Source organism: Bos grunniens, chromosome 2 (assembly GCF_055505025.1).
Source record: "Bos grunniens cultivar Pamir isolate PY7600 chromosome 2, Bosgru_T2T1.0, whole genome shotgun sequence".
Classification (NCBI taxonomy): domain Eukaryota; kingdom Metazoa; phylum Chordata; class Mammalia; order Artiodactyla; family Bovidae; genus Bos; species Bos grunniens.
The window spans coordinates 39,070,257-39,098,070 of NC_141166.1; the positions used below are offsets into that span (position 1 = coordinate 39,070,257).

The following is a 27,814-nucleotide window of genomic DNA, read 5'->3' on the forward strand; positions in this document are numbered from 1 at the left end:
TGCCCGCACACGCATGCTCACTCATGTCGGACTCTTTGCAATTCTATGGACTGTAGCCCGCAGGCTCCTCTGTCCATGGGATTATCCCAGAAGTATCCCTCACCTTAAAAATCTGCTGTGCTCCCTCTTCCATCCGGGGCCAGACCTGATAGCGAAACCTCCAGAGTGTGTGGAACTTAAGGACGGCATTCAGTCTCTGCACGGTCTCTGGATGGTGAAACTCTGACGTCAGCATATCGGACACAGCTTCGGGGACTTTCACCGCACACAACAGGAACATGGCCGCTAAAGACAGTCAACAATCCATCAGCTACACATCTTTTAAGCTGTATGATTCCTGGGGATGAGGGGAAGGAGGAAATTGCTTCTGTCTCTTGAAAACGACTACTGAGCTATACAGCCAGGCCACCAGCACTAGCCAAAGAAAACCCCGTTTCATCCACTGGAAACCAGGCACCATCCTTTGTACCACCCACAATCTTCTAATATCTGATGTGAGGGCAGTGATAGCATGACATTGCAGTAGAAATCTCATTTTAAGCAACCTTTCCCTTGGCTCACAGTGAAAAGTGAATGTCAGAGGAGGCTAATGAAAAAAGGAAATTACATGCTGAAATATCCTTTTCAGGAAATGTCTAGAGTCATCTCAGAGTAACCCTAGGATGGTACACAAAATGTCCATTAAAGTTACATGTTATATTAACAATAAAATTCAAAAGGTAGACTCTATTAGAAATGTCTACCCTTCCAAGAGGTAGAATAGATTGAGAAACCAACAGAGAATTTATGAAACATAATATCACTGTTGTTTTTTAATTTGGGGAAAGCCAAATACTAGGAAGAGAAAGGTCATTCCATGGTAAGTTACAAAGTCAATGAATAATGAGAAAAAAAAGAGTACATTCTATAGCATAGACAGAGAAGCCAGTGTCAATTGTAAAAATATTATTTAAAATTTCCCTTGTACTTTCCCCCACATCCTCAAGATATGCTCAGCCAACTCTTACGATAACTGGGGCTGTCACATCTCTGAAACTGATCTTGGCCAAGTCCCTTAACTTCTTAGTCTGTGTTTCTCTATTGGTAAAACATCAGTAATGATGATGATGATGATGATGTAGCTGCCTCCAAATGTCTTGTTAGAATAAAATATAATAATATATGAAAAAATGCTTTGTGACATCAAAAGTACTATATATGCATAGTTTATAGAAGGTTTCCTGGGAAATTTAAAAATTGCCACCTCTGAGAAAGAGGACTGGGAGTCATGGAATAGAAGGTGACGGTTTTAAGTTTCATACACTTTTACATTATTTGAATTTTTACTATGTATTTTTCAATTAAAGTAACCATACAAAATTAAAGGAATATGCACAAAAAGTGGAAAATGATGAAGAATCCAGATTTTTGCCTCTACCATTTACTAGCTACATGGCTTTGGACACATCACGTAAATTTTAGACATTTGTTTCAATACTGTAATTTGAACACAGAACATGACTTACCTAAGAGTTAATAAAATTAACGATGGTAGTTCATGGTCAGTCTGGGAAATCACAACACACACAAAAGAACCTTTTGTGAAATACAGTGAAGATGTAGGTTCTGGGGGAGATCATTGTAATTTTTAACATCCTGGGACAGACATGCTGCCTTTGTGCAGACTACACAGGAACATGAACAGTGTATACAGAGAGCCTAGGCCTGTTTCCCTTTAGTGCACAGCTCTGTTTAGAGATCCAGCCACTGCTACCAATGTGACCTCAGCGTGAAGATGGAATGAATGTGCCTTGCTGTTGTTGAGACACTGGGATGAATGGCAGCAGGACCAGGGTCCTGGGGGGCCTATCTTTACCTGCCGCCCCCGCCATATGCTCATCCATGCTGAGCAGGAGCTCCCAGGCAGCTGGCTGGATGTCTCCATACATCTCCTCTGTCAGAATTGGTGCAGCCTTGATCAGTAGAGATAAGGGAGCAGGCGACAGGCTCATCACCTGCAAAAAGATGGAAATGATGTCTTAAAACCATCGAAGACACTGGTTGTTGTCCTCTTGAAAGTTAAGTGTCGCTTCTCTCTCCATTTTCCTTAAATGACCTTAAAATACTTTTTAAAGTGGGAACATATCTGGCATGATGTATAGTAAGTAAGCTTTATACCCTATTAGTTGATGTATAATTGTCCCAAATTATATTATTTTAAAACACTTTTACCACAAAAGTAATTTGTAACCACCTAGGGAGTAAACTCGGAGAAGGCAATGGCACCCCACTCCAGTACTCTTGCCTGGAAAATCCCATGGATGGAGAAGCCTGGTAGGCTGTAGTCCAGGGGGTCACTAAGAGTCGGGCACGACTAAGCGACTTCACTTTCACTTTTCACTTTCATGCATTGGAGAAGGAAATGGCAACCCACTCCAATATTCTTGCCTGGAGAATCCCAGGGACAGAGGAGCCTAGTGGGCTGCCGTCTGTGGGGTCGCACAGAGTCGGACACGACTGAAGCGACTTAGCAGCAGCAGCAGCAGGGAGTAAACTGTAGAATAAGTACAACTCTCTGAGAAAAAAGGATTTTAGTCAGTAAATCTTTGTGTTAAAAGTCCAGTGGACCTTCACAGCATCTTATTTTCCTTCATATTAGGAATGATTTCCACTGAAAGCTGTGAGCAGCCTCTAATTTATAAAGGAGTTCCATTCAGAAAGTTAGTTTTCTAAGCCAGTGAACTTGGATGGTATTTCTCCTTCAAAATATTATACAGTGTGGTTATTAGTCCAGGTTAGCCCACAAAATACTATTTAATTCATTATTATAAATAATTGAGGTAAAAAATGTCAGTTTGGGGCAAGCCTGTCTTTAGCCATCATTTAAAACACTTTCTAGAAAAACATGAAATTTTTTTCTCTCTTCCCCTGGAAAATGTATTATGATTTAGAGTTCAGGTTGTAATAACAACATAACTTTGTGAAGCCCTGGATAAGTAGGTAAGTGTACTATCTCTTTTAATTCATGCAGTGATCCTTTGAGATGGGTCCAGTGTTGCTGCTGCTGCTGCTGCTAAGTCGCTTCAGTCGTGTCTGACTCTGTGCGACCCCATAGACGGCAGCCCACCAGGTTCCCCCATCCCTGGGATTCTCCAGGCAAGAACACTGGAGTGGGTTGCCATTTCCTTCTCCAATGCATGAAAGTGAAAAGTGAAAGTGAAGTCGCTCAGTTGTGTCCGACCCTCAGCGACCCCATGGACTGCAGCCTTCCAGGCTCCTCCATCCACGGGATTTTTCCAGGCAAGAGTACTGGAGTGGGGTGCCACTGCCTTCTCTGGGGTCCAGTGTTAAAATCCCCATTTTAGAGATCAAGCAACTAAAACTAAGGGAAATTAACTTAACTTGCCCAAGGTCCCAGAGCCAGAGCAGCAGGTATAGGATCTGAACCCAGATTGTCTCATTCCAAGACCTGTGAGCATCACTACCACACACTGGTAGGAAGCTGGCTCCACTAGAGTGGAAGGAGGCATGGTTCTAGCCAAGCTTCCTTGTCTTTATGGAAGTTGGCTGTCCAGCAAGAAGGGATTTTTTTTTCTTGTATACTTGGTAGCACTCTTTCTCACCAAATTAGAGGGAGCTGTTATGCCAACACTGTGCCAATTGGCATTGTATATCCCAAACTTTTGTTGTTGTTGTTCAGTTGCTCAGTCATGTCCAGCTCTTTGCAACCCCATGGACTGCAGCACGCCAGGCTTCCCTGTCCTTCACTATCTCCTGGAGTTTGCTCAAACTCATGTCCATGGAGTCAATGATGTCATCCAACCATCTTCTTTTGCACCCTTCTCCTCCTCCCTTCAATCTTTCCCAGCATCAGGGACTTTTCCAAACATTAGTAATAAGGATATCTGAAGTTCCCTCCCTATTCCTGCTTCATGAATGTTTTCAAACCATGTATTAATACCTGTAGTCTAATATATTTCAGCATCCCAGAGTCCTTCTTCCCCTCCAGGTTGGCATCTGAAACTCTCTTCTTCAGAGAAGGTGTTCTCAGGCATGATTTATCTGAGCACTGGAAAGAACATGAAACAGATGACAAAGGGTGTTGTGCACTCTTAAAATCCAGCAATGCTGTTTTCCCCCAGTTCTCCAGATAACCACTTCTAACGCAACAGATGATGTAAGGCCTTTTAATGGGTCAGCACTTTCTGAAAGCGATAAAAGCAGTTAAGTTAGTTATGAAAAGGGCATTTAGAGATGTTTAGCAACAAACTCCTCTTTTACCACTGAGGAGACCAGGATCCAGAGAGGTGGAGTAGCTTGCTGTGCTAAATCGCTTCAGTAGTGTCCAACTCTGTGCGACCCTACGAACTGTAGCCTGCCAGGCTCTTCTGTCCATGGGACTTTCCAGGCAAGAATATTAGAGTGGATTACCATATCCTTCTCCAGGATCTTCCCGATCCAGGGATCAAACCAGTGTGTCTTACATCTAGTCTGCACTGGCAGGTGGGTTCTTTGCCACTAGTGCCACCTGGGAAGCCCATAGAGTAGCTTGACCAAACTGCGAAGCTGGTTATTAGCAGAATAAGGAAAGGACAGGCTCTCCCGACTTCCATTTCAGGGCTAATTATATTTCCACCAAGCTGTTAAAAGCACAAATCTTTTGAAATATTGTGAGTTAAAATCCACTCTCTCTAATAGTCCCTCTAAAGGGTTGGATGCTACAAGTCAATCAATTGGAAGAGAAAATATTTCACAGGGAAGTGTTAGGAAGTGAAAGGTAAAAGACCCATCAAGGAAATATGAGTTCATAATCATCTATCATTCAGGTAAAGTGTTTTTTTTTAATCATAGTTGTCTATATGAGACAGCAGCTCTTCTTTCAAACCATCCCCTCAACCAGCTTAAAATAGCCCTGACTCACTAGCACTCACACAGAGGAGACAATTTCTTCCCCTGACTCTGTACATGACAAGGAATGGAGTGGACAGTGCAGCTGGAAGGATGGTCACTCTGATGTTGGCAGGCCCTTGTTTATTTATCCTGAGTCCTCTATTTTTGCACTCCAGGCTGTGCAAAAAGGGAATCCATCCCTTTGCACAGTATAAGGGCTCATTTGTTTTTCCAGTGCCATGTCAATGAAACACTCTCTCCCTCGATGCCAAGGGAAAAAAAATGAACTCCTTAAGAATTTTTGAACAGAGCTTCACAGTGTTACAGATGGAAATATTTTGAAAGAAAAAGCAAAGCTGAAACTACATGCATGTTTCAAGAAAGTCTTTCAAAACTGACAAAAAGACCCAAGACAATGCATCTATTATGTGATTGGTATGGAATGAACTTTTAAAGGAATCTACTTGGAAACAAATGAACCAGAGCTCTCGTTGTGTTTTCTAAAGATTAAAAAAAAGTGGAGGCATATACTTGGGAACACATATCATTTGGGGAGAGAAATTCTGCATTGCTTTTTTTCCCCTTGTAAAAGTAAAAGCAATATGTAATATAAATATTGTGCCTGTTTTATATAATTTTAAAGCTATTCTAAAATCATATATGGCAATCATTTTCCATATAAATGTAGCAGTATATCTGATTTACTTTTTTTAAAGTCAAGGTATTCAAAAAGCAGCAACTTTCTGCTTTTATTCTATTTATAAAAAACACATGCAAATTGCAGAATACCTGGAAAATACAGAAAAACTATGAAGAAAGAAACCAAAATCTCCATAATACCCAACTCAGGGATGGTCATTGTTTGATTTCTTTCAGACTTTTGTCCCCCTACACAGCAAAGCTGTGATGATGCTATGTATGTGGCACAAAGTTTTGTTTTTTAACTTTTTATTCTGTATCGGGGTATAGTCGATGAACAATGTTGTGAGAGTTTCAAGTACACTGTGAAGGGACTCAGCCATACATACACGTGTCCATTCTCTTTCAAACTCCCCTCCCATCCAGAATGAGTGGCACACAGTTTTAAACATTTCATTTCATTATGATAGTATGATGATGATTTCCCCAGGTCATTACAGTTCTTTTAAAATATGGTTTTTTAATTTTTAGAATATTTTATTGCTTTCTCCTTTGGCTGGACATTTTGTCCTTTCAGGGTTACTTCTGAATAATACTTTTGATTAATTTATGGGAATTTTAACCAGGCAGATAAAGAAAAATACTCAGAAGAAAAAGGACAAACATTTATGTCTCTCACACTCTGGGACATGTAGACTTCTGTTTAATCCTGTCTGCTGGGGACAGAGGGTATAAGTCAAGCTTCTCAGGTATCAGATATGTAGTATCCCAGCATGCATGCTTAAGCATGGTGTGTTCTGCCAGCTTCAAGATAATTAGGGTGTTTGTTATAGTGGAAAGGGAAGGGAATTGGAAAGGCTTTTACACTAGGGTGATGGACTAATAACTCTCCTTAAGTGTCCTGTTTGGGCCTAAAAGATAGATATTAAAGATGGGTACACATGTGAGGGGCATTTCAGTATATTACATGAGGTTCCTGAAGTCCTATACCGGTGTGACTCTGATTCAGACTAACAAAGTTATCATCAGTTGCTTTTTGATTTGGTAACTTGTTGTAGGAGACTAGTTTTGAAGGCATCTGTTTGTTATTAGTAGGGGCTTCCCAGGTGGCTCATTGTTAAAGAATTTGCCTGAAATGCAGGAGATGCAGGTTTGATTCCTGGGTCAGGAAGATCCCTTGGAGTAGGAAATGGTAACTCACTCCAGTATTCTTGCTTGGAAAATCCCATGGACTGAGGAGCCTGGCAGGCACAGTCCGTGGAGTCAGAAAGAGTAGGACATGACTTAGCGAGTAAAAAACAACAAACAAACAACCTTTTATTTGCATGATGCATGATAAGTCACTTCAGTTGTGTCCAACTCTGTCTGACCCTATGGACCGTAGCCCAACAGGCTCCTCTGTCCATGGGATTCTCCAGGCAAATACTGGAGTGGGTTACCATTTCCTTCTCCAACCTTTTATTTACCTCTCCTTTTAAACTGAAAGGAGAAAAAAATGTTTTATCCACTCCAATTACCTCTTTAGGTGGCTCAGAGGTTAAAGCATCTGCCTGCAATTCAGGAAACATGGGTTCGATCCCTGGGTTGGGAAGATCCCCTGGAGAAGGAAATGGCAACCCACTCCAGTATTCTTGCCTGGAGAATCCCATGGACGGAGGAACCTGGTGGGCTACAGTCCACGGAGTCGCAAAGAGTCAGACATAGCAAGTACTAATTGAACATGTACTCTATTTAGAACATAGCATTAGACAAGGTACGGATATATAGGAAAAATAAAAAAATTCTTTGGTGAATTTACCTTTAGGTGAAAGTGATATATAACAAGGTTAGAAGTGCACTAACCAGGCTAATGGAACATAGTGAGGCTTTGAGCACTGAAATGAAGATTAGCATATTGATCAGAGTTAGAAGGGTTACAAAATGTAGTAGCTGCCATAAATATATTCTGCCATAAAAACCGATTAAAAAGGAAACAGGAATGAAATACCAATTGCTCTTAGTCTTGATTTTAATCAGAACCACTGCTTTTAGTCTTGATTTATGGCCTATTCTGTTTTCATCTGGGCTCTGGAAATGTGCACATTGTTCATTTATGTGACAAATTCAGAACAGGCAAATGGAAACATCATGAGAAAATGAAAAGAAAAAGCTTGAACAGGAGGCTGGCATTTTGGAAATATAATGTTTATCACTGAAGACTCAATACATCTTTTCAGCTCTCCATTGGCATGACTAATTTAAATGTGTTAAGGTTAGGGAACATTTACCCTTGTTTCCTTTCCCTTTCCCTTTCAGAAATGTGGGATTTCCCTCGTGGCTCAGACGGTAAAGAATCTGCCTGCAACGTGGGCTCTATCCCTGGGTTGGAAAGATCCCCTGGAGAAGGGAACGGCTACCCACTCTACTATTCTGGCCTAGAGAATTCCATGGACAGAGGAGCCTGGCAGGCTACAGTCTGTGGGGTTGCAGAGTCGGACATGACTGAGCGACGTTCACTTACACTTACTCTTCAGAAATGTGAGCAATCTGTAAGGTTGGTAACATTTTCTGCTGCTTCAGGCTGCTTTGTCCTTCATGGCCCAGAAGTGGAGGGCATTCAATGAAACACGCTAGAACCCTAAAGCCCACTCGCTCATTCAATATTATTGTCCCTTTGCTATAGTGAGGTTCTCTGTTAGGTATTACACAGAATACAAAATGTGTAAGACTGCCTCAGTTCTCGAGAAGTTTTATAATTAAGTGGCAGAAGATAAATAGGGGTGTAAGTAGCCCCATTTTGTAGGCAGAGGGATCTTAAAAGCTCTCAGTGCTATATCACAGGATGAAGACTAAAATCCTTCCCACAGCCTCAGAGGACAAGAGCACAGACGACCGCAGTACATAATGAGGCTGCACAAGCAAGCAGAGAGCAGGCCAGGTTGAACCTCGTCCTCAGCCTTGGTGCTCCCTCTTCTCTCTGGTTGGAGAGTTCTGTATTCAGTTAACATCTGGGCATCCTTCAGCCAAAACTCATCTGTCACTTTATTGGAGATACTGCCTTATCTCCCCCGATAAGTTCAAAGTCTCATTCATAAGATCTCTCAGTACAGAGTTTTCTCCTTTATTGTGCTTATCCTGCTGCAATTTTACACCAACTTAGGGATGCTTAGTTGATTAATTTCTGTCTCTCAGCTAGACTGTGTGCATCATACAAGGACAGTGCCATATCTCTGTGGCCATTATTATATCTAGCCCACAGTATGGACTCAGTATGGTCCATAAAGTCTTTAAAATTTGTTGAATAAACACATGGATTGATGGATGAGTTAATGAATGAATAATTGAATGAATAATATGAAAAGCAGAATAAAACACCATTATAGTTTAGAGGAAGAAGGGAACAAAAAAATGAAATTAATCATCCACCTGCAGTGTCCTGTGGTGAACACTAGGGAGATCAGAAAAGGTTTCAAAGAGGAGGTGGCACTTGAATTGGATCTTGAAGGATGTTTGGGTTCAGCCACATATAGATTACAGGTGAAGATATGACTGGAGCAAAGGTATGGAAGAAATCTCAGCGTGTACATGATGAACAATGAACATTAATTTAGTTTGGTGTATTTTTATAATTTTCAACATATTTTATAGGTTTTCTTACACAGGTAAGGGAGTTTTTATAGGAAGGATAGCTTATCTAAATAAGTTTTCTTTGGATGTAGTATCATTTATGTTTGAGATACATACATGCACAAATATGTATATATATGTTTATAGATAGGTATGTATACATATACATTTCAAACATAAATGACATGTCCATATATATGTATACATGTATAAGAATATATGCACATATATATTTTTCTTTTTATGTCATCATTTAGCAGTTTATGTAATTTTCCCGCCTGATCTTTCCTTAGAATCTGTGTTTTCCGAATATCATGAGATGTAAGAGAGTTTAATTGAAAAAGCCCTTACTTTGATAATCCATGTTCCTAAACTAAAGTCTAGCTGAATATGTTCTAGATATTGTGGACAATGGGATTGTGGACAATCCCATCTTTTTTAACTTCAATGTTTTCATCTGTAAAATGGAGTGAAGAGTATCTACTGAACAAGATTTGTTAAGAATTTAAAAGTACATTGTCAATGATGTATACTTTGTCATACACATGTTTCAGAAAAAACACTGAAAGGTCATATCCCAGAAGGGAAATTATCACATTTATGAGATGTACAAGATATACAATTTTTTCTTTAGGAGCTCTTGTATTAGCCAAAATCACTTCCTTGTACTTGCATACTTTAAAAAGAGTTGGACTATAAAGAAAGCTGAACACAGAAAAATTGATGCTTTTGAACTGTGGTGTTGGAGAAGACTCTTGAGAGTCCCTTGGACTGCAAGGAGATCCAACCAGTCCATGCTAAAGGAGATCAGTCTTGGGTGTTCATTGGAAGGACTGATGTTGAAGCTGAAACTCCAATACTTTGGCCACATGATATGAAGAACTGACTCATTTGAAAAGACCCTGATGTTGGGAAAGATTGAGGACAGGAGGGGAAGGGGACAACAGAGGATGAGATGGTTGGTTGGCATCACCGACTCAGTGGACATGAGTTTGGGTAAACTCCGGGAGTTGGTGATGGACAGGGAGGTCTGGTGTGCTGTGGTTCATGGGGTCACAAAGAGTCAGACAGGACTGAGTGATTGAACTGAACTGAATTAAATAAATCCCTTTTTCGAATGCTAAAGCATTACAAATTGCTATACAACTCAACTGTGCATTTTTGTTATTGCTTATATTCTCTAGTTTGATTTGCATTTTATTGCCACCCTTCCACCTTACCAAACTTGGCTCACAAACTCTTTAGTAGAAAGATCCTCTGCTCCACTTACTTATTTTTTGTTTCTCCAAGGATATCTGGCCTCATATTATGCCAACAGCAGGTGCCCAATGAACACTCACTGAGATGAATAGGTATTATATAAAAATCTTTTGGCAAAACCACTTGGGAGAAGCAGCTGCAGACGCGGCCAGCAGCACACAGTGGCCATCATGCCTTCTCGGGGGCAGGTGGGTAACTCAGGGCTTCCCTGGCAGGAGCACGGCAACCCTGGTAACTGTCTTCATCTTCAGCCAGCTCAGCTGTCCAATTGTCAGGAAAGTACAGCTGAATACTGAGAAAACGTAATCATTTCTCGAAGATGTTTCCTTTAGTCTGATTTGACTCTATTATTTGTCAGTGAAAAGTTGGGCTATTTATTACTTATTTCTTAAGATAAAACTGTATCAGTTTCCTGTTACTGCAAAAAAAAAAAAAAAAAAAAGGACCACAATCTTTTTGGCGAAAAATAGCACAAATATTATTTTGGCAAAAAATAAAAAATGATTTTAACAGTTTTCTAGGTCAGAAGTTGAAAATGGACCGGCAGGACTGTGTTCCTTCTGGGGAAATCATTCATTTCCTTGTCCTCTCCAGCTCCTAGAGGCTGCCTAGGCTCACTACCCTGCCTGACTTCTGCTTCTATTGTCGCAACTCCATCTCTGACTATGTTAGGCCCACTTGGATAATCCAGAATAATCTCCTATTATATGATTCTTGATTTATTCACCCAGGCAAGATCCCTTTTGCCAGGTGAGGTAACATATTCATGGTTCCAAGGATTAGAATTCAGATATCTTTAGGGGGACATTATTCTGCCTACCACAACAACTCATCAAAAACGCCCCTTTGAGTTTATATTTATTTGTCAAAATAAGACAAAACCCACAAAAAGAGTCTATATTTGCTCATGGACATGATGGCAAAGCACTTGTCTTTTCTGCACCAAAGAAATGGCAACACACTCCAGTATTCTTGCCCGGAGAATCCCAGGGACAGAGGAGTCTGGTAGGCTGCTGTCTATGGGGTCACACAGAGTCGGACACGACTGAAGTGACTTAGCAGCAGCAGCTTCTAAAGTGAAAGTTTTAGTTGCTCAGTCGCGTGCGACTCTGCGACACCATGAACTGTAGCCCACCAAGCTCCTCTGTCCATGGAATTCTCCAGGCAGGAATACCGGAGTGGGTTGCTATTCCCTACTCCAGGAGATCTTCCCAATGCAGGGACTGAACCGGGTCTCCTGCATTGCAGGCAGATTCTTTACCAGCTGAGCTCCCAGGGAGGCTACCCGTTGTCTATCTTTGCTCGAAACAACACAGACCTGTAGCCAGGATTATACCGCTGCACTGGGCTGAAATTTGCATTTACAGAGAAAAGATTGTTAGGACATTTTTTCCCTCTCACTGGTATATACCATGTGATCATTCACTCACCTCTTTCTGCTTCTTGCCCCGGAGAGCCACGTTGCTGATGCTGTTGCTCTCACGGAGGGAGTCCACAGTGTCTCCATAGAGCAGCTTAATGGCCCTGACCAGCCGGGCACAGGAGCGGCTGTGGTGCAGGTAGCAGTGAGGGTGACAGTAGTCGATGTGGGTGCAGATGAAGCTCTGCTGGTTGCACAGCAAGATCATGACCTGGAACACAGATATCACTGAGGCTCAGCCAGGGCACAGGCCAATCGTGAGCCACGATGTGGGGTAGAACATGAAAAGTCAGAACGTCAACTTTCCTTAATGGGTCTTAAAATCACAGTAATTCCATGAGAGAACAGTAATTCCCACAAGAGAACAAAGACTTACAAGCCTTTATGTACTTGACTTCTTTTGCTCCCTGGATTCACACTTGATAGAAAGCTCTTTTTGAAACAATAAAAAGTTCAGTGATCTTCAAAAACTTGGAAGTGTATGATTCCCAGATATTTTCAAATGATTCCAAACTTAAAATATATTATTTTTTTCAGCTCTGATGTTGTAGAAGGAGCCCGTAGAAGAGCAGAAAATGATGAGAAGTTCCATCCCAAAGGATTTGGCTGGCCTTTGACAGCTGTGGGATGTCTTTAACTCCAGCCCACCTACATGGAACTTGAAAATATTTCTGTATCTTCCACCCTGGCCTCTAACCTTCAACTGGGCTTGAATCCACTGTAGAACTTCGTTTCCTCTGTCTACAAACAATTTGCTTTCAGCTTTGGGTTATTCTAGCTCCTCACTTGTGGCTTGATCTGGCTCAAATTCTCATATCTCCTAGACTTCCCAAATAGGATTCCAGAAGAGAACTCAGTTGATTTAAAGGATAGGGTTATTTTAAGAAAAGGAATGAAGGCCCTAGGGTTTAAAACTTCTTAAGTTGCTTTCCTAAAAAGGGAATAGCATTCCTAAAGATGCAAGTTTAGTCAAATCTGCATACAGTAATCTTTTGAATGATTCTGTCCTTCATGAAACTAGTTCCAACCCCAACACCTAACCTGTGAGGTGCCATATTGGATGCAGAACATAAAATAAGTCTACATGAATAAGACCAATCAGACCTACTAGGCAAGGATGCCATGCATTTCCTTGGAAGAAGAGGTCTGCTTACCATGAGACAAAGGTAAACAGTAAAAATGCACTCCTGTCAAAGTCATCTAACAATATCTCACACTCTTCAAAGTTTAAAAAATACAGGTTTTGTGTGAGCAGAATATCCAGATCTCTCTCAAGATTCATTGAAGATGCCCAACATTTCTGTTTATACTGATATGAGGCAGGGCACAAATAAGAACTGTAAGGTTTCCCTTGTTATTCTTGAACCTGGACAAAACCTGGTTCTTTGACTAACAAAACTGACAAACTTCTAGCAAGACTGATCAAGAAAAGAGAAAGCAAAGATATAACCTATCAATATCAGAAACAGTAAAGGCACATCACTGTAAATCCCACAGAATCTAAGATGATCTTAAGAGACTATATAAACATCTATTTGCTAATAAATGTGAATATTTGGATAAAATCAATAAATTTCTAGGGAAAAAAATCAATCTGCTTAAACAGATCCCAGAAGAAACAGAAATCTGAATGATTTTAATCATATGACATGAATTAAATATATAATTAAAGACTTTCCTACAAAGAAATTTTTAGGTCTAGAAGATTCACCAGTTATTTTGAAAAAATATCTCTGGTCTTAAACACAAACACTTCTAGAGGGCTAACATGGTACAGAAAACTAAAATGCATTATTGAATAAAACTGAAGCAATTCAGGACTTCCCTGGTAATGCCAGCAGATCAGAACACACCTGCCAATGAAGGGGACACAGGTTTAATCTCTTGTCCAGGAAGATTCACATGCCAGGGAGCAACTCAGTCCATGTGCACAACTACTGAGCCTGTACTCTAGAGCCTGCGCCAAAACTACTGAGGCCCGTGCGCCTGGACCTTGTGCTCTGCAACAAGAGAAGCTACCACAATGAGAAGTCAGCAAGTAGTCCCCAGTAGCCGCAACTAGAGAAAGTCCGAGCAAAGCCATGAAGACCCAATCCAGCGCAGTCAAAAAATAAACAAACAATTAAAAAACATGAAAATAAAATCGAAGAGATCTTAAATAAATAATGGAGCATAAGTTAAGGGAGGGTAGACCACTTTATACATTAGAAACTTAATAAAGAATTTCAATTCCTCAATTTTAACTATCTTTATATTCAATATAAGGCTGCTGTAGAAGCTTTTTTTATGGAAACTAACAAGGTTATTTTAATAGAAATGAATATAGCCAAGAATAGACCATGTCATCCTGAAGAAGAACAGAGCTAGAGGATTTACACTTAAGTGAGCGAAAGAAACCAGACACAACAGAGTACCTAGCATATGACATGCATTTCAAAAACAAACAACACTAATCTTCCATGTTAGGATAGTAGTTACCAGGAAGGGAGGGTAGTATTTGGCAGAGGGCCTGGGTAGGGCTTCTAAGGTACTGCTAATGTTCTTCGTGACTTGGTGGTGGTTACACAGATGTGTCTACTTTATGAGAATTTATTGAGCCGTGCACATAGGTTTTGTATGCTTTTTAATATGTAGGTGTGACTTAACTACAAAGTTGACTTTAAAAATAGTTATCTCAGAGATTCTCAAAATCAGCTGGTTCTGGGAATCAGCCAGTTTCAAGGGCTATCCCTGTACATACCAGGCAGTGTGACATACCAGGCAGCCCTTATCTGACCCTACTAGAAGTCAAATGAAAGAGGAGATGGAGACATTCCATAACTAACATCAATAACAGTGCTGCCAGTACCCTGCCAACTGTGGATCTTACATATTACTTCCTGAGCTTTCTCTTCCTTTCTTCATGCCCTTGAAGTACAACCTGTGTTTGGGACTCCCTCTTGCCTGTGCCCTCAGAAGAGCCCTTTGAGGTGTGACCTTAACCATAGAATCTCCATGTCCTGGTTTACAGTTTGGTAGAATGCAGACTCAAGACTGACACCATGATCTTGCTCTCAGCACTTGTGAAAACTTGTGTAAAACTGATCATGAGGCCTTGACTGTGTTACCCGAGTTCTCTCGACCACCAACCTGGCCTGGTCCCTCAGGGTTCTCCCTGACTGACTCACAAGCCAACCATAACAAAGGACCCTTGGTCTTAGATAAGGTTCAAATGAATACAGTCCAGCAGAAGACCCATCTTAGTGAGAATCCAGAGGTTCAGCTGAAATGTGAACATATAGATTTCTAAGAGGCTGAAATGGATGGATATTTTTAGTATAGTCTTTTGTCCTCTCTTCACAGATCTGCCCCCAGTGCCAAAAGAAATTGATCTCAGGGCTCTTTCTGAGACGCCTACTTACATGAAGCCATGACATGTTCCTGTGGTAATTTTCCTCCACGCCGGCTGTACTCATGCCCTCGGGCTCAATGCTGGGCTCACTTGCACTCCAAGGACTCCCTTCTTCAAAAGAAAAACACCAAGAAAGGTTGTACTGTTCTGTCTCCCTGGAGAGCACATTGCTACGGTATCATGGTCCATGCTTTTGAATCCTAGGGCACACTACCATGGCCAATGGGTTACAGGGCATAGCATTGACTTTAGTGGAGGAATATTAATAGGAGATGTTCCCTTTACCACCAGCTGAACCAGCAATTACAAAGACATTTATGATCTCTGTTACAGTGGCTTCCATTTTGAGACATGGGAGCAGAGGAAAAAAAAAAAAAAAACACAGAGCCAAGTCCTTGAATTGCTGAGATGAGCAAGTTATTGGTTGAGTGTGCCCAAACCCATTCCAGACTGCCCAGACCTCGCAGGTGTAGGTAAGTAGGGACGCCAGCCAACCTGCAGTGGGCACAAAGGGTACTGCCACCTCCACTGGGACTGTGACCACAGCTAGTGTAACTGCTCTTCACACCAGCTGGCTTTGCTATCAGAGCTACTTCAAAGATGGGTGGTGCCTCAAAAAAACAAAGGGAATTTGGAAGTAAATGTGCCCAGTTGTGGATAACTCTTTGTCCAAATTCCTCTCTGAAGGAGACATGTCGCAGGAATTCTTAGTATACTAGATATACTAGATAGTATACTAGACAACAAAGCTTTGCGCTCCAATCTACCAGCTTTTCTGGATATTTTCTATGACAAAACTATGCCTCTAGCTTGGACAGTTTGACTTAACTGGTTAGGCTAAAGGGATCAATTTAAATAATTAATTCAAATAATGTTTTTCCCCAAACTAACTGATGATACTGTTACAGCTCAGATCTGAAACTAAAGATGGCATGAGGCTTTTTTTCTATTATGTTCTTGAAAAATAGGCTGAATCTCAATTAATGCATAAATTAGCTATTTTCAAAGGGAAGGGTGGGTAGGTGTAGAAACATTTTCTATTTTAAATTCTCTTTGATTAAACATACTCAGCTCCTATTTCAGCAGGCTAAATTGATAATTTATCCACATTCCCTGGGTAACTTCTAACTAACTTCTGAAATAACTTACTTATAAAGAAGAGCTTTCCATTTTGGTTTTCACACAGGGACTGAATGGCAAAGAATATGTACTTCAATTTTTACCTAACAAATTCTAGACAGCTGGTGAGTTCTACTGGCATGCACATTTAATCTTTTTCTTGTCTCTTAAGATGATGATCAGAGCCCATAGGACTAACATATTTTGGGATTCACAGTCTCTTTGGGTCCTATGGTGACAGTCTACAACTCTAATATCCTGATTGTATATAAATCTGATTCTCAGGAGTTTGATATACTTTATAATCATTCCTAATTTATCTTTAGAGCATCTTTTCACAGTGGTTAAGGAGCACACAGAATTATTCTTATTGGGTAACTGGGAAAAACAAATTCCCAAGAAGTTAAGTGACTTGCTGAAGGTCACTAATCATTAGGTGTAGACAATCTTTCCTTTCTAAAATTTTGGTTGTTTTCACTGAGAAAGAGAGACTTTATTTTACAGAGTACATTAAGTCAGCTTAACATCAAGAGAATGTCTACATTTTGCTTTAAAGGTCCTGTTCAGAAGTATAAAGGCATAAAGCATTTGGATCTCAAAAAAAAAAAAAATCTGTCGTCGTCACTAAAGTATTTTCTTTCCCTACTGTAGACTTTATATCCTCCCTGCTCAAGCTGTGGTCCTTGAACCAGCAGCATCAGTGTCACCACAAAGCTTGTTAAAAGGGCAGAATCTCAGCCTCCTATTTCAGAGATGCTGAATCAGATTCTGCGTTTTAACAAGCTCCCAGCTGACTCTGCACAGTAAGGTTGGAGCAGCCCTGCTCTGGAAGGCAACATCGTTTACAGACCCAGTGGGTACTCTAACCTACGACTCTGCCCTCTGACTATGGACCTGTGAGGAAATGGACTTGAGCTGTATGGGGATTTGTGCTCTGTCTTCCTACCCCCCACGTCCCTGCACACACCCACTCCTCTATGTTACCTAGGTCAGTGACAGTGTCCCTGCTTTGGGACAGCTGCAGCTCCTCAGCCTCAGACTCTGAGTCCTGCCGTGATAACTTGCTGCTCTTTAAGCTGCCGACCCGGCGAATGCTGGACAAGGAACCCCCCTTCTTCACCTGGAAACTGCGGGTTCCTTTAATCTGGAGCAGGCGGGAACCTCCTATCCTGATCTTCCTGCTGGGAACTGTATTAAAAGAATAAAATAGGGCTTTTTCCCCCTTAGTTCTCCCCAGTAAGCATCAGAGCCAAGCTCTCCCCAACTTTGTCACTGAACAACCTCTTCTCTGCTGGTCTGGACAAGGAGCTTCTCCCAAGTGCCCAGCCAGGCAGCTTTGTTGGACGGGCAGGAGGCTGGGTCCACCAGGAAGGGCTGGTGCAGCTTCTTTCTTGGACACACAGCTCATCGGTGCTGGGAACAACCTGCTCTCTCTCTCTGGCCCAGAATTCACAAGCATGAGTGTGCCCTCACCATGGAGTCCTCCAAGACTGTTAGCATGTTGACATAGCATCATTGCTTGATTTCACAGAATCATCAGTCATGTGTTTTTGTCTTTTGAAATAGGACAGGCAGATTTATGTGAGTTTGGGAAACCCCATCATGGGAAACCCTTTCATTTGGGAATACCTCAATAAGAAATAAAAACAACAGTTGCTTCACTCTCCAACAATCAGCAGTGGGGTCCGCTCGGCTCCTCAGCAAAGGCACTAAACTGTTTTTTCAGTGGGGTGCTTTGGGTGAACACGAGTGTGAAATGGTTCCATTTTCAATGCGCCTAGTGATTGCTCCTCTTAGTCAAAAGGTTGGGTGAGATATGAGTCCAAAGGTTGCAACACCCTGCACCAACCTTACAGTCTACATACACCAAGAAGAACATGCATTACTCCTCTTTAGTGTTCTGGAAGAAACAGTCATCAGTGAGGAAAATTAAAGGGTAAAAGAAACACGTTCAGCTAGAAACCTACTTTTCAATCAAAAGCATCCTTATTTCCCATAGTCATATCCACAGCTCCTTCCTTTTCCTCTGAAGATCTGGGATTGTCACATACTGATACTTTAAGGGTGATTCTGAAAGTTCAGGGCTTCAAGTAATACTCAGGAAGGGGCTGTTTTTTTAAGTTTTCCTTCTTAAGACATGAACAAGATTTCTTACTAATTATGCAAGATACAGCTATTAATATTTTAGTCCCAATCAAGAAGATTGCATTTTAGTCTCAAGTTTCTTACCCATAGGAGAGTTAGTCTGTGACTGTGATAGAAGATTGTACCACTCCATAAAATGTTAAGTATACACTTTTAGTGACATTTAAAGGAGCCTAGAAGATATCCTGTTGAATCATGTGAAATGTTTAATCTCTAATTTATACCCATGATTGAGAAAGACTAAAATTATCACCACTCAGCTGGCAATGGCTTCATGGAGCTCCCTGAACACATCTGGATAGAATTTCACATCCAGACAGAAGTTCTTGCAGCACAGTTGAATATATTCCATAAAGACCATAATGCTCAATTTTAGTAATAGCACAAACTCATCCACTGTATTTTTCAGTATTATTTTTAGGCACAATTGAGACTTTATGACTTATCTGAAATGCATTTGAAACAGAATATAGTTATTTTTAAAGACTATTAATACAATTATGTCAAAATAGACTGGGAAGTAGACAAAAAGATTAAGGAAAGAATTTAAAAATTTTACAGAGGCACACTTTGTCATTCTTTGTTTGATTTCATGATATTTTTCTGCTTACAAATATAGTACAGTAACCCCAATTTAATATGCTGCAAAAAAATTTAACTTTGAGAACCCTGTTCTACTACCAAAGATAATTGGAAATATCATATAATTCAAAAAATAATATTCAGAATGGCATTGGTTATTTACAAAGGACATAATAGGATTCATAATAGGATTTGGTAAAGTACATCCATGACAATGAGAACTAATATTAAAGAAACAAATTCATCTATATTGGATAAAACATTGCTTTTCCCTTTTCTCTAACACCACATCATAGCAAGTCCTGCTGATGCAACACTTCCAAATACAGGATTTTGAAAGCCCCATCACCTATTCCCTGGATGAATATAACCAGCAAACTGTACTCTCTTACCCCTACTCATAGAGTTAGAATCATCTTTTAAATACATAATCACAAATACAAATATTATATCACTTTTCTGGTCAAAATCTCCCAACAACTATCTGACACATTTAAATAGAATTAAATTTCTGACCATATTTACAGACCCTATTTATTTGACCTTTGCTCAACCCCATCTTTTAACACTCTTCCTCCAATTCATTCTATTGCAACCATGTTGGCCTCCTTGCCCTTCTTCACATGCTCCCATGTTCCTGCATCAGAGCCTTGTTCTCAGTTATCTCTGTTTGGAAGACTTTCCTCTCAGCCCTTAGCATGACTGGATTCTTCACATCATGCAAGTCTCAGCTCAATGTCACTTGTGACTAGAATCCCTCCTACTCCAGGTCACTACCAATTCTCTGACTCTAACTTGATTTCCTCATACTGTTTATCTCTACTTGAAAGTCCAGAATTTAATGTTATTCATTATTAGCTAATCTAAACTAAAATATACATGGGAAATTTCCCCTGTTTATTGCTATATTCTAGGAACCTGTAATAGTGCCTGGTATACAGCAGATGTTCAGTACATGATTACTGAGGAATCACACATGTCTTGGTATCTGTATTCTGGAAAGCCAGTCTTAGTTTGTATCTGGAATATGGATAAAATGATATCAGATCTTGCTTGGAGATTTTAGTTCAGACATTTTTCATTCTAAGGATGATTTCATATTAGTTTTCCTTTGTAGAATCCCAACTGTCCTCAGGTTGTTTATTTCAAGAACTGACATTTTTAGATGTTATACAAACAGATGGTGTGAAACTTTAAATACAATTTTAATAATCTGAGTTAGCAGGGTCCCTGCGGTCCCCGTTTTCACATCGGCTTTAGCATCTGGTATCAGCTTGTTAAAAGGATTAAGGAGTATTTAGGAATCTTTGAGAAGTTTCTTGCCAACTGGTAAAGGACATTTTATGAATATGTTCTCATTTTATTTATACTTCTAGCTTTCTGCTCTTAATTTATTAAATAGGTTCATATGATCCCATAGCCATTCTATGAGAAGAAAAATGCTTGTGCATTTGAACATTAAAGGCAATTTACATAAATGATAATCATGAAATTAATGTTCTTAAAAATTAATCTGAGATTTTATTTCTTAAAATGATATAGAATTTACTCTGCTGAAATGTAACCACGTCAGTATTAATGCTTTTTGCTTCAACTACTTTAAATAATAATTAGCATAATAATTTTGAGTGGGGAAAAAAGTCCCTGTAGGATATGTTTAAAATATGTAAGTTTCACAGAAACAGAATCACAGATATAGAGAACAGACTGGTGGTTTCCCAGGGAGAAGGAGTCGGGGGATGGAATGAGAGGCTGGGGTTAGCAGAGGTAAACTTTTATATATCTAATGGAAACACCAAGGTCTTTGCATACCACCGAGAACTATATTCAATATTCTGTGATAAACCATAATGGCCAGTCCAGGTTCGATGCATGATACTGGATGCTTGGGGCTAGAGCACTGGGACGACCCAGAGGGATGGTATGGGGAGGAAGGAGGGAGGAGGGTTCAGGATGGTGAACACATGTATACCTGTGGTGGATTCATTTTGATATTTGGCAAAACTAATACAATTATGTAAAGTTTAAAAATTAAAGAAAATTTAAAAAAAAGGAAAAGAATATAAAAAAGAATATATATATGTCTAACTAAACCACTTTGCTATATAGTAGGAACACAACACTGTAAAGCAACGACACTTCAATTTTTAAAAAGTGATAAAAAAAGATGGAAGTTTCTCATCATATGCAGCCCTCTTTGTCAGAAGTAGAAGTATTTGATTTTGAGTTTATTTTTGTGTATGGTGTTAGAAAGTGTTCTAGTTTCATTCTTTTACAAGTGGTTGACCAGATTTCCCAGCACCACTTGTTAAGAGGGTGGGAAGATTTGGGAGAATGGCATTGAAACATGTAAAATATCAAGTATGAAACGAGTCGCCAGTCCAGGTTCGATGCACGATACTGGATGCTTGGGGCTAGTGCACTGGGACGACCCAGAGGGATGGTATGGGGAGGGAGGTGGGGAGAGGGTTCAGGATGGGGAACACATGTATACCTGTGGCAGATTCATTTTGATATTTGGCAAAACTAATACAATTATGTAAAGTTTAAAAATAAAATAAAATTAAAAAAAAAAATAAAAGATATATGTACTCCTAAAAAAAAAAAAGTAGAAGTATTTGAATAAACCTTGACTTGATACTTCTTACTATCAGAAACTGATAAAACTTGGCTAATTCTTCCTGCAACATGGCTTCTGTTCACCATAAATTCAACACAATATATTTACATTTTTAAATGTTGTGACAACACTCTGATCTTGAAATTTTAAAAAGGTTTTTTTACCAGAATATATCCACTCTTTACAAAGTTTTAAATATTTTAAATATGTTGTGTTTTTCCTTATTTAGGGCTATACTTTTTCAGATTTTTTAAATTGTAGGTTATTACAAGATGCTGAGTATACATCCCTATGCTATACAGTAGATCCTTGTTGTTTATTTTATATATAGTACTATCTCCTCCTGCCCCACGCCCTGCTATCCTCTTTGGTAGCCACAAGTTTGCTTTCTATGTCTGTGAGTTTATTTCTGTTTTGTAAAAAAATTCATCTGTATCATATTTTAAAATTCCACATATAAGTGATACCGTATATTTGTCTTTCTCTATATTCACTTAATATGTTAATATATAGGTCTGTCCATGTTGCTACAAATAGCATTATTTCATTCTCTTTTATGACTCATATTCAATTGTATGTATATGTATGTGTATACACACACCACATGTTCTTTATCCATTCATTTGTCTATAGACATTTAGATTACTTCCGTATCCTGGCTATTGTAAATAGTGCTGCAGTGAACACTGGGGTGCATGTATCTTTTCTAATTAGTTTTCTCCAGATTTATGTCCAGGAATGGAATTGCTGGATCATATGGTAACTATTTTCAGTTTTTAATGACCCTCCATATGGTTCTTCATAGTGGCTGCACCAATTTTCATTCCCACCAACAATGTAGGAAGGTTCTTTTTTCTCCACACTCTCTCCAGTGTTTATTATCTGTAGACTTTTAATGATGACCATTCTGATTTTCATGAGGTGATACCTCGTTGCAGTTTTGATTTGCATTTCTCAAGTAATTAGTGACATTGAACATCTTTCTATGTGCCTGTTGGCCAGGTCTTCTTTGGCAAAATATCTGTTTAGGTCTTCTGTAGGGATATTTCTTTTGAGAAACATGTATTCCTTGAACTACCAAACATTTATGGAGTCACTGACTACAGAAAATATACCAGTGGAGAAAACTGTCTTTGACTCTTTTTACAAATATGCTGATATTCATTTAATGGAAATTTGTTAGAAAAACACTGAAGGGCAATAAAATTTAAGAAATACAAAAATCAGAGAAGTTAACAATTTAAAGGAGGCTTTAAAGAGCACCTTAAAACTTTGCAATCTTTAACTCATATTTAGGATTTTCTGCCTGGGTTCTGATCTATATGCTCATAATACACATTTTTAAAAAACCAATGATGATTATTTATTATTTCCTAATTAGAGACTGTGTCCTTATTGAGTTTATGTTTTACTTGCATTGTTCATTTAAGTTAAAGTGAAAGTCGCTCAGTCGTGTCTGACTCTTTGCGACCTCATGGAATTCTCCAGGCCAGAACACTGGAGTGGGTAGCCTTTCCCTTCTCCAGGGAATTTTCCCAACCCAGGGATTGAACCCAGGTCTCCCGCACTGCAGGCAGATTCTTTACCCAATGAGCCATTAGGGAAGCCCAAGAATACTGGTGTGGGTAGCCCATCCCTTCTCCAGGGGATCTTCCCAACACAGGGATTGAACTGGGGTCTCCTGCATTGCAGGTGGATTTCTTTAACAACTGCACTATCGGGGAAGCCCACTGTTCATTTAAGCTCTCAGCATTACAATGTAGTAGGTGTTAATAATCTAATTTTACAGAGAAGAAAATTGGCTTAGCAGCTAAACTTGGACAAGGTCACATAATTAGTTACTCTATTTCACCATTTTAAGATGCACCTTTTTTTTTTTTTAACATTTGAACATCTCTGAAATTGAGATTTGGCTTACAATTGATGCCATCTTAAGATATCACTAGAGCCAAGTGGTACTTGTGACACATTTGCCATTGCTTGTGTTCGTGTGAATATCTAAAGCACCAGCAACAAAATGTACAAAATGGATGCCAGCGTCTTTTAAGTCTCAGGAGCTGAATGATAGTTGGGTGAAGGAGTAGGTGAGGTAGTAAGTCATGTATGTTCGGCAACATTCCTGAAACAGGAATTGAAGGTAGGCTAACTTCATACAACTGCACATTGGCTTATGTAACAAGCACCAAGAGCTTTACAGATTCATTTAAGAAATGATGTATTACTAACATTCTGATGACACAGAGGACATTATCATACGTAAAAACACAGACAGTGACAATTTTGAGTTAAAAAGTGATTAAGAATTTGAACTCTGAATTGCAGATAGTTTAGGAAAACTAATCAGTTTACTTTCCTGCAGAGAGAATCATACGGACTGGTAATAAAAATCTACATCTAATTACATCTGAAAGTCTTCTTTCAATAAGAATAAAACAAATTAATTGATAAGAAAGCATTGTGTAAGAGCTGAAAGGGGAGTATTTTTCCTTTGTTACAGTATATAAACGGAGAAGGCAATGGCACCCCACTCCAGTACTCTTGCCTGGAAAGTCCCATGGACTGAGGAGCCTGGTAGGCTCCAGTCCGTGGGGTCGCTGGTAGTTGGGCACGACTGAGCGACTTCACTTTCACTTTTCAGTTTCATGCATTGGAGAAGGAAATGGCAACCCACTCCAGTATTCTTGCCTGGAGAATCCGAGGGACAGAGGAGCCTAGTGGGCTGCCATCTATGGGTTGCACAGAGTCGGACACGACTGAAGCGACTTAGCAGTAGCAGTAGATGGTATATAAAATAATGGTTCATTTTACAACTAATGGCACCTTATATTCAATGGGGTATGGAGAGATGCTGAGCTAGAGTTCAACTCCTAACTAGCATGATGGCCTAGTTGAATGAACACTGTTAGTGCTGTATGGAGCCAATAATTTGGATTTCTTTCAGTGCACAGTTCTGCAGTTTAGACCCAGACCAAATATCCCTTGAGAAACCCAGAAACATGAATTAATTTTTGCTTTATCCATACCTTTCTTCTCTTCAACACCTGCATCTGATTTGAGGGTGTGGCTACTACTGTGAAGGGAATCTTTTGAGTCTTCATTTTCATCCAGGACTCCAGCAAAGCTGATCTTCCTTTCATATCTGTGCCGGTCTAATTCAGGGTCCAAACGAAGTCTGCAGCTCTCCAAGTCCTGCAATGTCAGTGGGGAGCATGTGAATGAAGGCGTCTCCCCAGCACTGCATTGGTCTTCTGGCAAACCTCACTCCATTTTGAGTAGCACACACAGCATTGAAATAGCCAATTTCCATCTACCTTATACCAGTTTCAGACTGTGGCCATGAAAACATTTTCCTTAATCCACAGGTTAAGGATTCAATTGCAAGCCCAGGTTGTTACCTGTGCTTCTGACCAACTGGTTACAAATTGAAGGTTCCAACAACACCCCTCCTCAGTTCAGTTAATTTGCTAGAGGTGGTAACAGAACCCAGAGAAATATTTTGCTGACTAGATCACTGGTTTATCATAAAAAAAATACATATAGTCAGCAATAGTTAGATGGAAGAAATGCACAGGGCAAGGAATGGGGTGAGGGTAACCAAGCTTCCAAGTCATCCAAGGGCACTGTTCTCCCCAATTGTCACATGTTCACCAACTGGAAGCTCTCTGAACCCTGTCCTTTTGGGTTTTTATGGAGGTTTCATTAAATAGGCATGATTGATTAAATCATTGCCACCTAGAAATAAGGGGAGTGGGACTGAAATTTTCATTTTTCTAATCACTCGGTGACAGCTGATCCTTAGGTAATCTAGAGGCATACCACAAGTCACCTCATTAAGACACCTTGGTCACCCTTCTTAAGAAATTCCAAGGGTTTTAGGAATACTGTGCCAGAACTACAGATGAAGACCAAACATATATTTTTTATTATACATCATCATATCACAGAACATAAACAGAAAACAAATAGCAAGGTGATGCTGGAATTCAGTCCTAAGGATTAAGTAAAATTTGCTCAGCAAACAGGTAGGAAAAGGCAGTTCTGGCTTAAGAAACCTCGTGTATGATAACAATATCAGACAATGGGAGAATCACTCCTTCTCTTTTAGGAAGACTTCAAATATAAGAGGGGATCCTTTTCCATCCACTTATGAACAGAATGATCCCATAGCTGAAAGTAGGGAATATAAGTATTTAGTAGGAGTTCAATCTGTGAGGTGAGCATGGACATTTGATTTGTTCGATGAAGAGAGACTCGCTCATGCTGAAGATCATACTTAATCATTAATCTATAAAACACTTTCAGACCTGATAAATGAAAAATATATAAAATGCTAACCTTATTTTTATACAGTGATTTTTTTCTAATTATGACACAATAAGTCCTTAGATTCAAGTAGCTTGAAAAACAAAAGATATTTTGAAAAACCCAGTTTGTACGGAGATTAAAACCTTAAGCTTTTAACTGTTGTTAATAAATGAAACTTTTAGACTCTATAGTTTCTTTTCCCTTTGAATTAAGAATAGAAGTTATAGTTTGGTACTCAGAAAACTGTATCAAATCTAGAAAAAAGAAGGAACCACATGGAGTCTATTTAACATTGTCAAAAAATGTTCTAGGATATAATTGCTCCTCTGAAATTAATCCTTTTTAGGAAAAAGAAAACAACCTAACTACTTTCCAGTTTGGCAGCCAAATTTAATTAGATAAGCTTCTTAGTTGAGACAAAAAGTAATAACAATTTTGATTCTCTAAAGTAGTTATTTCTTCCAACTTCTTGTATCTACTAGTCAAAACCCTACTTATCTTTCAAAGCTGTGTTCATATATGATCTCTTTCAGGAATGTCCTTCAGATTTTTCCAGCCCCTTCTTTGGCTAGCGTTGGCCCTCTGCTCCTTTCTTGTGTGTTGTTCATGTGTTGGTTTTCCTGTTACAGCATATTCATCTCTGCATCACCCTCACTCCCACCTCTGCACCCTTTACACCACCCTTTCTCATAGCCTAACTCTCAAATATTCATATCTACTCTTCAAATATGAATGTGAATTGTGTTTTGCTGCTGATCAGGCTTCCCTGGTGGCTCAGCTGGTAAAGAATCTGCCCGCAACATGGGAGACCTGGGTTCAATCCCTCGCTTGGGAAGATCCCCTGGAGAAGGGAAAGGCTACCCACTCCAGTATTTTGCCCTGGAGAATTCCATGGACTGTACGGTCCATGGGGTCGCAAAGAGTTGGACACAACTGAACGACTTTTACTCTGATCGTTTAACTTTAGAAGCATTTGGGATCCAGTGGTGTATTCTTTATAGTGATTTGTTAAATCCCATTGGTACAATTGGTACAGTTTCTAGCACAGTCTTATACAAAGGCATTCAACATGTTGTTTTCCCTAATGAGTGAACACAGATGTAAAGAGACTTCTTTATGGTCATTTTCTTTGTTTTTAAGGATCATCTTGGCATCCGATGGGAATTAATTTAATTCCATGCTGCTTGGTCATCAGTTATTGGTTTTACCAACTCAACAGGGAAACATTTTAATAGATTTGCAGTTTTATAGACAAAACTCTCTAAAAAAATTTTTGTGTTTTCAAGTTTGGAAGTTGATCATTGCTTAAAGAAAAATGGATTATTATGCTTTTTTAGATGATAAATCTTGTAAAAATGCTGCTTTTTCCTTTTCTAGATATTCTTTATGAGTATGGTTTAATACCAGACCACCTGACTTGCCTCTTGAGAAATTTGTATGCAGGTCAGGAAGCAACAGTTAGAACTGGACATGGAACAACAGACTGGTTTCAAACAGGAAAAGGAGTACATCAAGGCTGTATATTGTCACCCTGTTTATTTAACTTATATGCAGAGTACATCATGAGAAACTCTGGACTGGAAGAAACACAAGCTGGAATCAAGATTGCCAGGAGAAATATCAATAACCTCAGATATGCAGATGACACCACCCTTATGGCAGAAAGTGAAGAGAAACTAAAAAGCCTCTTGATGAAAGTGAAAGTGAAGAGTGAAAAAGTTGGTTTAAAGCTCAACTTTCAAAAAACGAAGATCATGGCATCTGGTCCCATCACTTCATGGGAAATAGATGGGAAAACAGTGGAAACACTGTCAGACTTTATTTTTCTGGGCTCCAAAATCACTACAGATGGTGACTG

The 27,814-nt window shown here is 39.6% G+C and overlaps 1 protein-coding gene across 23 annotated transcripts in view; it reads right to left on the reverse strand.

Moving 5' to 3' along the window:
- UNC80 (unc-80 subunit of NALCN channel complex) overlaps positions 1-27,814 on the reverse strand; it is a 230,089-nt gene that overhangs the window by 82,306 nt on the left and 119,969 nt on the right. For 15 of the 23 annotated variants that reach the window (XM_086342424.1, XM_086342385.1, XM_086342377.1 and 12 more), the window contains exons 26-32: positions 24,675-24,840; positions 17,289-17,492; positions 15,196-15,296; positions 11,805-12,005; positions 3,941-4,048; positions 1,856-1,994; positions 104-285 (exon numbers count right to left, since the gene is read on the reverse strand). In XM_086342424.1, the coding sequence (XP_086198550.1) occupies positions 104-285; positions 1,856-1,994; positions 3,941-4,048; positions 11,805-12,005; positions 15,196-15,296; positions 17,289-17,492; positions 24,675-24,840 (1,101 nt within the window). The remainder of the gene's footprint in view (positions 1-103; positions 286-1,855; positions 1,995-3,940; positions 4,049-11,804; positions 12,006-15,195; positions 15,297-17,288; positions 17,493-24,674; positions 24,841-27,814) is intronic. The other 8 variants (XM_086342463.1, XM_086342455.1, XM_086342449.1 and 5 more) reach the window with 1 other exon arrangement.